The sequence below is a fragment of the Macaca fascicularis genome, chromosome 19 (genome assembly GCF_037993035.2).
Source record: "Macaca fascicularis isolate 582-1 chromosome 19, T2T-MFA8v1.1".
Classification (NCBI taxonomy): domain Eukaryota; kingdom Metazoa; phylum Chordata; class Mammalia; order Primates; family Cercopithecidae; genus Macaca; species Macaca fascicularis.
In genome coordinates this window covers 63988288-64001340 of record NC_088393.1, presented here as the reverse complement: position 1 = coordinate 64001340, position 13053 = coordinate 63988288, and the positions used below count along the sequence as shown (strand labels likewise).

General features: G+C 49.5%; 1 protein-coding gene across 2 annotated transcripts in view; it reads right to left on the bottom strand.

The window, feature by feature from the left end:
• NLRP5 (NLR family pyrin domain containing 5) overlaps nucleotides 1-13053 on the bottom strand; it is a 69496-nt gene that overhangs the window by 24257 nt on the left and 32186 nt on the right. For both annotated transcript variants that reach the window (XM_074024834.1, XM_045380353.3), the window contains 4 exons: nucleotides 11126-12719; nucleotides 4780-4950; nucleotides 3860-4027; nucleotides 733-903 (listed from right to left, as the gene is read on the bottom strand). In XM_074024834.1, coding sequence (XP_073880935.1) covers nucleotides 733-903; nucleotides 3860-4027; nucleotides 4780-4950; nucleotides 11126-12719 — 2104 coding nt within the window. The remainder of the gene's footprint in view (nucleotides 1-732; nucleotides 904-3859; nucleotides 4028-4779; nucleotides 4951-11125; nucleotides 12720-13053) is intronic.

Sequence of the window (13053 nt, the reverse complement as noted above, 5' to 3'; positions counted from 1 at the left end):
CTGTAGTCCTAGAACTTCGGGAGGACAAGGCAGGAGGATCGCTTGGGCCCAAGAGGTCGAGGCTGCAGTGAGCTAGGATCTTACCACTGCACTCAGCCTGGGCAACAGCAAAACTCTGACACGGAAAAGGAAAAAGGTGATATCCCTTTAGGCGTCAGGGTGCGGAACTGCCGCCCCTCGCATTTCCACTTGGAGGCATTTCTGCTAGAACACCACAGGCCTGGGCTCATCCCTGCTCTGGGCTCCCTTGTCTCCAGAGGAGGAGGTGGGATTGGGATTTTGGGACCCTCCTTTTTGAGCCTCTCTGTGCCCAGAAGCCCAGAATGCATGAGCTCTGGCCTGGACTTTACCAGGCAGAGGGGAGCCTGACCCCCACCCACGTTGAGTGACTGAGTGGGCGGGCATCTCTCTCCAGTCATGGGGACAAGCACTCACTAACCCACAGTGTAAGCTGCACACATAAGCCTCACGCCCAAGAGAGCTTTATCAGGAGGGAAGATCATTATTCAATTTCCATCTGACTGATTCCCGCTTCCACCTTGTATCTCCCCTTTAGAGTTTGGCGGCAAGAACAGATGTTTATCAGGTCACTCTTACGCCCTGACTCTGGGGGCAGTCTCGGGAGGTCCCAACTTCCTTCCTCACCCTGTTTGTGCATCTGCTCATTCCCCTCCCACCATGACTGGAGAATCGAAGTTACCATAATCCCGGTGGAAAGGAAGTGGCACTCACGTCAGCTTCTGCAGGGCGCACTGGGAGACCCTCAAGGCATCACTGAGAGGCGTCACTCCCTGGTCTGTCACCTCATTTCCTGCCAGGCTCAGAGACTTCAGGCTGGGAGAGGCCGTAAGGATTTGGGAGATCTTCAGGTAACAGGTGTGGGTCAATCCACAGCGATCCAGCCTGCAGAGACAGGCAGCATGAAGCAATCGCAGCTCTCGCCCAAAGCAGCCCATTTCCCCTCTACTCAGCACACGCCAGTGGCACTGGCCATTTTCCTGGTCCTCGGACTCTGTCTGCTCCTGCCTCTGGGCCTGAAAATTTGCTATTCCTTCCATTGCAACCTCCCCTCCTTCCCCCTCCCTCAGGTCTTCATGGGGCTCATGTTCTCGTTCATGTCTCTTGAAGGTCGCCTTTCGGGTAAGCCACACCTTAAACAGTGCCTGCCCCACCTCCCTCCCTTGTTTCAACATTCATAGCAACGCACCCCAGCCTTTTATTATTATTTTTTTTTGAGACAGGGTCTTGCTCTCGTCACCCAGGCTGGAGCGCAGTGGCTCAGTCTTGGCTCACTGTAACCTCCGCCTCCCGGGTTCAAGCAAGTCTCCTGCCTCAACCTCCCGAGTAGCTGGGATTACAGGTGTCCTCCACCACACCTGGCTAATTTTTGTATTTTTAGTAGAGACGGGGTTTCACCATGTTGGCAAGTCTGGTTTTGAACACCCGACCTCAGGTGATCCACCTGCCTCAGCCTCCCAAGGTGCTGGGATTACAGGCGTGAACCACTGTGCCTGGCCTGTGTTGAATTTTAGGCAGAACTTTTAGAGCTCTCCAAGCCTACACATGCTCCTGCCATGTGTGCACACATCATTCTTTCTGTCTTGTTTTGTTCTCCCTGTGCTGGCCTGTGAGCATCAGGAGAGCAGGAATCTCGTTTCATTCATCAGCACATCCCAGGAACTTGTCGTAGTACTACACACAGAATCAAGCATCTGTCATTATTGAATAAAGGAAAGTTCCAACTCCTCAACGTGACAGTGAATGGAAACCCTTCACAATGTGGCCCAATCCATCTTTCAATGTCAAAGTCTACCGTTTAGAGACTTAGCTCATCATCCCATCCCTCTGTACAATAAATACTTTGGGGAATACGGGCCAAGTGTTGGGAATAGAGCAGTTCTAGGTTCTGGGGCTACAGGAGTGAAGAGAATAGAACAATACCCCTGCCCCTGTGTGTTATGAGAAGGGAAATTCATTAGACTTCCAGGAAACTGGACCTAAGTGACTTCAATGCTTTTTCCTTTCTTGGCCCCAAATAGCCTAGATCCATCTTTTCTGACAACGTGTATATTTATTCTTTGAATCCAAGCTCCAGCTCTCTGCACTTGTGGTGCAGAGTGAGCAAAAGAGTGAGCATGTAGCTTCCTCCAATCTGTTCCCAGATAAACCCCACGTGAGGTCAGGCACAGCATTTCCGTCCTGAGACGATGTCTATGCTTTGGCCAATTTCCCTGGGTTACATCTTTTTAAAGTACAGTTCCTTGGCTACCAGGCAAACACACACGGTGCAAAGCAAATTCTTATTATTCTTTGATGTTAGTTGATGTGCCAACTAACAAAGCTCAAAGCAGGGCTTGTACTTGTCTGTCTCAGAATATTTGGGAGGGTGCAGCAGGTGGATCACTTCAGGTCAGAAGTTCGAGTCCAGCCTGGCCAACATGGTAAAACCCCCATCTCTACTAAAAATACAAAAATTAGCCAAGTGTGGTGGTGGCACGCCTGTAATCCCAGCTACTCGGGAGGCTGAGGCAGGAGAATCACTTGAACCCGGGAGGCAGAGGTTGCAGTGAGCTGAGATCACACCACTGCACACCAACCTGAGCAACTGAGCTAGATTCAGTCTCAAAAAAAAAAAAAAAAAAAAAGGAAAAGAAAAAAGGAAAAGAATACTACATAAACATTAAATAGTTGTATCTCTAGACCAAGCTAATCTAATGAACAAACCACCTTCCCAGGACTTGCAAACCACAGTGAGAGCCCCAAACCGGAACCAACCAACCAACCAACGTGTCCCTGGACAGGGGAATGGTTCAACTGCAGTACTTCATAGCATCGAATGGCTGTCGCCAAGAGAAAGGAAGAAAATGTCGAACACTTGACTGCTTGGGTGGATCTCAAGCACTGACGGAGCAAAGCCCGTCTCAGGCGACGACATACCACACTGATTTCACTGTAAGAGCATTGTCAAGGCCGGGCATGGTGGCTCACGCCTGTAATCCCAGCACCTTGGGAGGCTGAGGTGCACGGATCATGAGGTCAGGAGATCAAGACCATCCTGGCTAATATGGTGAAACCCTGTGTCTCTACTAAAAAAAAAAAAAAAAAGAAAAATACAAAAAATGAGCCGGTCGTGGTGGCGGGCACCTGTAGTCCCAGCTACTCGGGAGGCTCAGGCAGGAGAATGGCATGAACCGGGTAGGCAGAGCTTGCAGTGAGCCGAGATCGCACCACTGCACTCCAGCCTGGGCAACAGAGCGAGACTCCGTCTCAAAAACAAACAAACAAACAAACAAACAAAAAAACAGACCAGACTGGGCAACCGAACGAGACCTTGCCTCTGCATAATTTTTTTCTTTTTCTTTTTCTTTTGAGATGGAATCTCGCTCTGTCACCCAGGCTGGAGTGCAGTGGTGCCCTCTCGGCTCACTGCAAGCTCTGCTTCCTAGGTTCAGGCCATTCTCCTGCCTTAGCCTCCTGATTAGCTGGGACTACAGGCACCCGCCACCACGCCCGGCTAATTTTTTTTTTGTATTTTTAGTAGAGACGAGGTTTCACCGTGTTAGCCAGGATGATCTTGATCTCTTGACCTTGTGATCTGTCCCCGCCTCGGCCTCCCAAGCATAAAAATTTTTAAATGAAACTTTGAGGGTTTTTTTTATTGTGATAAAGTATTTATAACCGAAAATGGACTATTTTAATTATTTAGGTGTGCAATTCAGTGGCATTAAACTCCTGCAACCATCACCCCCATCCACCACCAAAACTTTTTCAGCTCTTTAATTTTTGCCTCTTTCTGTAATTATTTCCAACAAAAGCAAAAACGAAGAAACAAAAGGCAAAAGCCCTACCAGAGACGCACCTCAAAGACTCCAACAAACATTTTGGGTGTTTTAAGGCTTCACACGCCATCCTTACATCCTCTTCCTTCAGGTGGGTGCCTCCCAAATTGAGGGATCTTAGGTTACGGTTGGCAATGAGGGTTCTCCAGAGGTGCTGCAGACCAGAGGCAATCTGTGCGTTCCTAAACCTGCAGGAGACGGGAAACGGGAGATGCATGTGACACTGGTGACGTTTTGTTGTGACCTCACTTATCCTTCCCATCCTTCTCCCATTCTAACTTGCAAATTTCTAATTGTATTTCCTTGTAAAGCAACGAATACCTGAGTGCCTGTGATGGGCCAGCTACTGGGAATAGCGTATGAAGCAGTATTAACAATCCCTGCCTTGAAGAGCTTAATCCATCCAAACCCGTCCAAACCTGGTGTCAAGGAACCTGCTTCAGTAACACAAGGTTTTTGTTTGTTTTGTTTGAGATAGAGTCTTGCTCTGTTGCCCAGGCTGGAGCGCAGTGGCGCAATTTTGGCTCACTGTAACCTCCACCTCACTGGTTCAAGCAATTCCCTTGCCTCAGCCTCTCAAGTAGCTGGGATTACAGGCACGTACCACCATGCCCTACTAATTTTTTTTTTTATTTTTAGTAGAGCTGGGGTTTCACCATGTTGGCCGGGCTGGTCTCGAACTCCTAACCTTGTGATCCTCCCGCCTCAGCCTCCCAAAATGCTGGGATTACAGGCGTGAGCCACTGCGCCCGGCCGATCACAAGGTCTTTAGCAACTCCCCACTCTGTGCTTTTGGGAACTTGGTTCCTACACCTTGGGTGGCACTGATGCCCTCAGGCTGAGCTTGAGGGGTTTCAGATGGGTCTCCTCTCAGGAGGTAGGGGAGAGCTGGGACAGAGTCATGGGAAGGGATTCTCTCACAGGGGGTGGGCAGCCTTACCTCAGGGTCTGTATCTTGCAGGTGGGATGCCTCAGCTTGGCACAAAGGGTCTTCATGGCCCGCTCTGTCAGGATGCTGCTGCCCAGGTCCAGCTGCCGCAGGTTGGGGTGGGTGCTGAGCACAGAGCAGAAATCTTCCCACTGATCCTCCATGAGGGTCTTACCCCGCATCCTACATCAGGGGATAGAAACAGGGGCTCGTGGGATGGAGTTTAATATGAGCAATTGTGGTAACATGTCAGAGAGGGACAGAGCTATCAAGGCACATCCTATGTTGGGGGGGACAGAAATATGGGCTTGTGGGATGGAGTTTAAGGGGAACAATCGTGGCAACATGTCGGAGGAGAGGGACTGAGCTACCGAGGTGAGACCGGGGCAGCTTTAGAGACTCTGAGGCAACTTAGTGGCTGCCATCACGCTTTGCACGACTAGCCCTGCGTCCACCCTGCCTCCTGGATATATTGATACCCGAGGGGGTATGCAGGCATGACTAGGAACTGCCAGCTCCTGAGTCAGATCTTTTTTTTTTTTTTTTTTGAGATGGAGTCTCACTCTGTCACCAGGCTGCAGTGCAGTGGCATGATCTCAGCTCACTGCAACTTCTGCCTCCCGGGTTCAAGCGATTCTCCTGCCTCAGCCTCCCGAGTAGCTGGGACTACAGGCGCCCTCCACCATATGCAGCTAATTTTTGCATTTTTAATAGAGATGGGGTTTCACCATGTTGGCCAGACTGGTCTCAAACTCCTGATCTCATGACCTGCCCCTGCCTCGGCCTCCCAAAGTGCTGAGATTACAGGTGCGAGCCACCGTGCCTGGCCCTACATCAGGTCTTTGCTTCAATTCCAGCTCCACTTGAACGTAAAACTGTGCAACAGCTTTGGAAAACAGCACAGAGGTTCCTTAAAAAATATTAAAATAGAGCTACTGTAGGACCTAGCAATCCTATCTCTGGGTGTAAGCCCAGGAGAACTGAGGTCAGGATGCAGAAGAGGTATTTGGTCTCCCGCGCTCACTCTGACATTATTCATAACAGCTCAGATGTGGAAAACTTACATGTCCATCCATGGATGAACAGATAAACAACATGTGATATGGCCAGGCGCGGTGGCTCACGCCTGTCATCTCAGCACTTTGTGAGGCCGAGGCGGGCAGATCACCTGAGGTCAGGAGTTGGAGACCAGCCTCAACGTGGAGAAACCCCGTCTCTACTAAAAATACAAAATTAGCCAGGCATGGTGGTTCATGTGTATAATCCCAGCTCCTCGGGAGGCTGAGGCAGGAGAATCGCTTGCACCTGGGAGGCAGAGGTTGCGGTGGGCCGAGACCGCGCCATTGCACTCCAGCCTGGGCAACAAGAGGGAAACTCCATCTCAAAAAAACAAAAACAAAAAAACAAAAACATGCTATACATACGTAAACAGAGTATTACTGATCCTTAAAGGAAGACATTCTACCGTTTTTGACAGCGTGGATGAACCTGGAGGATATTGTGTTAGGTGAGCTATACCAGTCACAGAAGGAAAAACACTGCATGATTCTACTTTGTTTTGGAGACGGAGTCTCTGTCGCCCAAGCTGGAATGCAGTGGCATGATCTTGGCTCACTGCAACCTCTGCCTCCCAAGTTCAAGTGATTTTCCTGCCTCAGCCTCCCAAGTAGCTGAGATTACAGGTGCCCACCACCACGCCCAGCCAACTTCTGTATTTTCAGTAGAGACGGGGTTTCACCATGTTGGTCAGGCCGGTCTCCAACTCCTGACCTCAGGTGATCTGCCTGCCTCGGCCTCCCAAAGTGCTGGGATGACAGGTGTGAGCCACCACCACACTCGGCTCATGATTCTACTTTGAAATATCTACAATTACAGAAAATAGAATGGAGGCTGCCAGGTGACTGGAGAGCCGGGGAGATGGAGATTATTGTTCCGTGGCTGTGAAGTGTCAGTTATGTGAGATGAAAAAGTTCTAGAGATCTGCTGTACAATGTCGTGCCTGTAGTTAATATTGTATTGTCCACCTAAAAATTGGAGCCATTAGTCTCCCGTCCACTGGCAATCATCTCCTGTCTGAGTTTGTACCTTCCCACGTGTGTGAACAGAGAGCTAACCTCATGGGTTTGCCCTGAAGAATAAAAGAAACAGAGGCCGGGAGCGGTGGCTCACGCCTGTCATCCCAGCACTTTGGGAGGCTGAGGCGGGAGGATCACAAGGTCAGGAGTTTGAGACCAGCCTGACCAACATGGTGAAACCCCGTCTCTACTAAAAATACAAAAGTTAGCCGGGTGTGGTGGTGGGCAACTGTATTCCAGCTACCCAGGAGGCTGAGGCAGAACTGCTTGAACCCAGGAGGCAGATATTGCAGTGAGCCAAGATCTTGCCACTGCATTCCAGCCTGGGTGACAGAGCAAGACTCTGTCTCAAAAAAAAAAAAAAAAAGTGAATAGATGACCCTGGAGGACATTAAGTGAAACAAGCCAGGCACACAGAAGGACACATACTGCCTGATCTTCCTTACACATAGAATCTAAGAACATGAACCTCACAGAAACAGTGAAATGGTGGTTACCAGAGACTGGGAGGGAGGGACTCAGGAGATGTTGGTCAAAGGATACAAAATTTCAGTTAGGAGGAATAAGTTTTAGTGACATACTGCACAGCAGGGTGATTGTAATTAATAATGTGTATCTTAAAATTGCTAAAAGGGTAATTTTAAAATAGTCTCACTACAAAAATTTATAGAGAGTAAGATAATAGATGTATTATTTTGATTTAATTATTCTACAGTGTATATACATGTACCAAGCTATGACAGTGTACCCCATAAATACACACAATTATTTGTCAAAGAAAAAGGTGAATACAGCCAGGCGTGATGGCTCACGCATGTAATCCCAGCACTTTGGGAAGCCAAGGTGGACAGATCACCTGAGGTCAGGCGTTTGAGACCAGCCTGGCCAGCATGGTGAAACCCTGTCTCTACTAAATATGCAAAAAATTAGCGGGGCATGGTGGTGTGTATCTGTAATCTCAGTTACTCAGGAGGTTGAGGCAGGAAAATTGCTTGAACCCAGGAGATGGAGGTTGCAGTGAGCTGAGATCACGCCACCGCACTCCAGTCTGGGGCAACAGAGGGAGACTGTTTAAAAAAAAAAAAAAAGAAGAGAAAAAAGTGAATGGTAAGCGTAGCACGAGGTTTGTGAACACAAGTAGCTGTGATTTTTTATGACATGTAAATTTCCCATCTCAGTGCTTAGCCTTGTGGCTGTGTACATTTTCAGTCAATCTACAGGCAAATTGCCCAGGTTGTAACTCCCCTGATTGTGGAAAGAACATAACGGCCAAGCTGATCTTTTTCTGCACTGACATGAGCTCCTCTCACAAAGCAAGCATCTGTACTTAATTGTTTTCTAACCAAGGGTAGCTGCTATGTTATCAAGGCCTTAGCACACACCAGGTGTTGTGCTGGACCTGTTTCATGTGAGGTGTTTTTTTTTTTTTTTTGAGACGGAGTTTCACTCTTTTTGCCCAGGCTGGAGTGCAATGGCATAATCTTGGCTCACCGCAACCTCCGCCTCCTGGGTTCAAGCGATTCTCCTGCCTCAGCCTCCCGAGTAGCTGGGATTACAGGCATGCGCCACCATGCCTGGCTAATTTTGTATTTTTAGTAGAGACAGGGTTTCTCCATGTTGGTCAGGCTGGTCTTGAACTCCCGACCTCAGGTGATCCACCTGCCTTGGCCTCCCAAAGTGCTGGGATTACAGGAGTGAGCCACCATACCCGGCCTTTTTTTTTTTTTTTTTTTTTTTTTTTTTTTTTTTAAGACAGCGTCTGACTCTGTTGCCCAGGCTGGAGTGCTGTGGCATCATCTCAGCTCACTGCAACCTCTTCCTCCTGGGTTCCAGCAATTCTCCTGCCTCAGCCTCTCTAGTAGCTATCATTACAGGCACTTACCAGCATGTCCGGCTAATTTTTGTAGTAGGTGGATCCACCTGCCTCGGCCTCCCAAAGTACAGGGATTACAGACATGAGTCACCATGCCCAGCCCCACTTGAGAATCTGATGCTGTTTTAAACCCATGAGGCTGATGCCATTTCTGCCATATTGCCAATGGCAACAGGGCTAGTTAGTGGCAAAGCTAAAATTCAAAACCAGGTTTGCCCAGTGTACCATATACACCAGCACTCCATTTAGCTCTGGTAGTATCATTAGCTGACATCTGTTAGTGAGTGCCAGGCCCAGTTCCTGAGTGCTGTGGCTGTGTATACCGTCTCCTGACAACTGGATAGGTAGCTGCCATGACCTGTTTTACAGATGGGGAAACTGAGGCACAGAGCAGCAGAGTAACTTGCCCAAGGTCACACTGCCAGGAAGCAGCAGACCTGGGTTTCACATATTAGCAGATGGGTGGCCACATTCACTTTAAAAAAAAAAACTTTCCTAACAACTAGACCACCAGCGTATGTCCACATTCTTTTTATTTTTTTTAATTTTTATTTATTTTTTTTGAGACGGAGTCTCGCTCTGTCTCCCAGGCTGGAGTGCAGTGGCTCGATCTCAGCTCACTGCAAGCTCCACCTCCCGGGTTTACGCCATTCTCCTGCCTCAGCCTCCCAAGTAGCTGGGACTACAGGCGCCCGCCACCTCTCCCGGCTATTTTTTTTTTGGATTTTTTTAGTAGAGACGGGGTTTCACCGTGTTAGCCAGGATGGTCTCGATCTCCTGACCTCATGATCCGCCTGTCTCGGCCTCCCAAAGTGCTGGGATTACAGGCTTGAGCCACTGCGCCCGGCCCCACATTCTTTTTATTATTCATTTTTTTTTTTCCAGGGACAGGGTCTCACCCTGTCACCTAAGCTGGAGTGAAATGGTGTGATAATAACTCACTGAAGCATTCAGTTCCTAGGCTCAAGTGATCTCCCTGCCTCAGCCTCCTGATGAGCTGGGACCACAGGCACACACCTCCACCCTGGCTAGTTTTAAATTTTCTTATAGAGACAGGGGCTCACTTTGTTGCCCAGGCTGGTCTCAAAAACCTGGCCTCAAGCAATCCTCTTCCCTCGTCCTCCCAAAGTGCTGGGATTACACTTATGAGCCGCTGCACCCAGCCTGTCCACGGATAGGGTCTTACTTTGTTGCCCAGGCTGGTCTCAAAAACCTGGCCTCGAGCAATCCTCTTCCACCTAGCCTGTCCACATTCTTCGCTGCTGTGTTCTGGGTCATAGGATGACGTTGAGATGGTCCAGAAAAGTGTGTTTTCTAGACCGGCATTATTCAGTAAGCATCAGCTACGTGCGACTATTTAAATACAAACGAGGCCAGGCACGGTGCCTTATGCCTGTAATCCCAGCACTTTGGGAGGCTGAGGTCAGGAGTTTGAGATCAGACTGGCCAACATGGTGAAACCCCATCTGTACAAAAAATAGAAAAGTTAGCCAGGTGTGGTGGTGCCGCCTACAATCCCAGCTACTCGGGAGGCTGAGTCAAGAGAATCACTTGAACCTGGGAGGCAGAGGTTGCAGTGAGCTGATATTGTGCCACTGTACTCTGGCCTTGGCAACACAGTGAGACTCTGTCTCAAAAAAAGAAAAAAATACAAATGAGTTGAAATGGTGTAAGGTAAGTTTCACCTCCACAGTCTCACTTACCACATTTCAGATGCTCAACAGGCTTATGAGGCTGGTGGCTGTCTTACTGGACAAGGCACATGGCATATTTCCATCACAGAACCCTCTACTGGACAGCACGGCCCTGGACTCCATACCAAACAAGCAGTCCACAAACCCGAGTGATCACATTGACAGGAGCTTGCTCACACCTGTAATCCCAGCACTTTGGGAGGCTGAGGCCGGTGGATCACCTGAGGTCAGGAGTTCGAGACCAGCCTGGCCAACATGGCAAAATCCCATCTCTACTAAAATTACAAAAATTAGCTGGGTGTGGTGGTGTGTGCCTGCAGTCCCAGCTACTCAGGAGGCTGAGGCAGAAGAATCACTTGAGCCTGGGAGGTGGAGTTTGCAGTGAGCCGAGATCATACCACTGCACTCCAGCCTGGGCAACAGAGTGAGACTCTGTCTCAAAAATAATAAAATAAACCACATATTCCTGGGTTTCAACCCCAGATCCTTTCCTTTAGAGTCTTCGGCAGGGCCCTGAATTTTGAAAGACCTTTCCCAGGTATGGACAATGAGCCAGATTCGGGTCCTGGCATTTTAGCCAGCTGGACATCATCTGGGCGATTCATCCTGAAAGAATTATCTGGGACCTTGAAGTCCCTGGAAGTCCTGTCAAGCCCCAGGAGCAGGGACACAGAGCTCAGCACAAGGCATAGGATAAAATTGCCTGCGGTACTCACCATTGAGGAACCACAGGCCACGCCTCAGCTAACTCATCTCTTGGGAAGATCCCTTTGACATCCACCCGAATTTTCCGCAGATACGGACCGTGCTGGAGGCAGAAGGAAGATGCTATCAAGTCCAGGTTCTGATTAATCGGAAGCCACACTTCTTGGAAGCCGTTTAATGCCGAGCGAACAAACTCTTTGTCTTGAGTCTCGAAAAGACAACGGAAGGCATCCAGGGTGTCTCCCGGGGCGGCAGCGTTGGGCTGCTGACCCAACAGAGACACCCAGTGCAGAAGCTTCTGTTTCACCCCTAGGGGAACGGGACAGCCCAGCAGGACCTCCAGTGGCCTCCTTACGTCTTCGCTCACGAGGCCAAACAAGAAACGCTTCATCCAAAGCAAGTGGATGTGGAAGCCTGCTTGTTGAAGCTCCATGGACCTCTTCGTCTTCTCAACGAACAGAGGGCAGAGAGCCGGCTCGATCTCCAGCCCCTCTAACACGTAGTACAAGGCGGCACAGAAGTCCTGGAGACTGAGGTGGAAGAAGGTGTAGAACTCCTCGCAGTGGCTGTCTCGGAGAAGGATATTCATGTGAAACAGAGTACGGAGTTCAGACTCCCCGAGTCCGTGAACCATGAGGTCGTCACCATCAAACACAGACTTCATGTTCCACACTCCCTCCACAGCCATACGGCAGAAACGCTTCAGGACAACTCTCTCCTCCAGATTGAGGCAGCGCCGGGCCACGCCTCGAGGGGTGAGCTGATGAAACACAAAAGCGGCATACAAGCCTGTGAGCGTTTGGCCGAAGGGGGCGATGCTCTCCCCCACCACGTCCTGCAGCTGCAGAGCCACGCAGATCAGAGAGCCCACGGCAGGGACCTGACACTGGTCGAACAGCTTACGGTTGTTCATTATCGCACGCAACCCTTGCGTCTTCTGATGCTCACCGATCCCGCGCTCGAGGAGCAAGTGGATTCTTTGTTCTGTGGTGATTCCTCTAACAAACAGGTAACGGGGAGACACGACCTCCGACTTGAGCTTCTCCATGCCCACGTCTCTGACGGTGACCATCAGGAAGGACTCAGGGAGCAGGACTTTCCTCAGCAGACTCTGGATGAGGATGAATGGGGGCTGCTTCTCAGCCCAGTCTTTGCAGAGCTTCGTGTCACTGTTGAGGACAGAGCCCAGGTCATCGAAACCATCAATGATGAACAACAGCCTTTCCGGTCGGGACATGATCTCCGTCACTGGAGCCTGGGCGTCTGGCCATTCCCTGGAGATGAACTCTGCGACACTGCTCTCCTTCTGCTGCTGCATCTCTCTAACGGGGAGGAAGAAGACGTAGGAGAACATTCCCTGGTAGAGTCCACCTTGTGCCCAGCACAGCACGATCCTTCTGGCCAGAGCTGATTTCCCAATTCCTGACTTTCCGTGTAGAACCACTGTGTGAGGCCGGAAGCCCCATTGGTCTGAATTAAAAGCACCAGCCAACATTTGCATTTCTGGCCAGTCAGCAGTTTTTTCAAAACCACGACGTACATCCTCCTTCACAGCGAATTTGGTCACCACGTGACTCTTGTAGTCCCATTTGTCACCTCCACATTCTGAAGTCAGAGAGGGTAGAAAGAAAATCAGGAAACAGTTTGAAGAAAGCACTTGACTACTCTTGGCCATATGTTTAGCATCCATCAAACAAAGTTGTGATTGACTCGAGTCCCCTAGAATTATAGGTTCTTTAGAATTTTGTCTTCATAGTATCTGACTGTAGATAATCACAGTAAACGTGCATAGCTCTATCCATGGGACTGATCAAAAGCGTGAAGGGAAGGGGTTGACACCAGAGACAAATGAGAATGAAGAAAGGCAATCTAAACTACATACCCTTGCAACTAAACTACTTACACTTCTTTCACCCAACTTTCTTCCAGGAGGGCAACC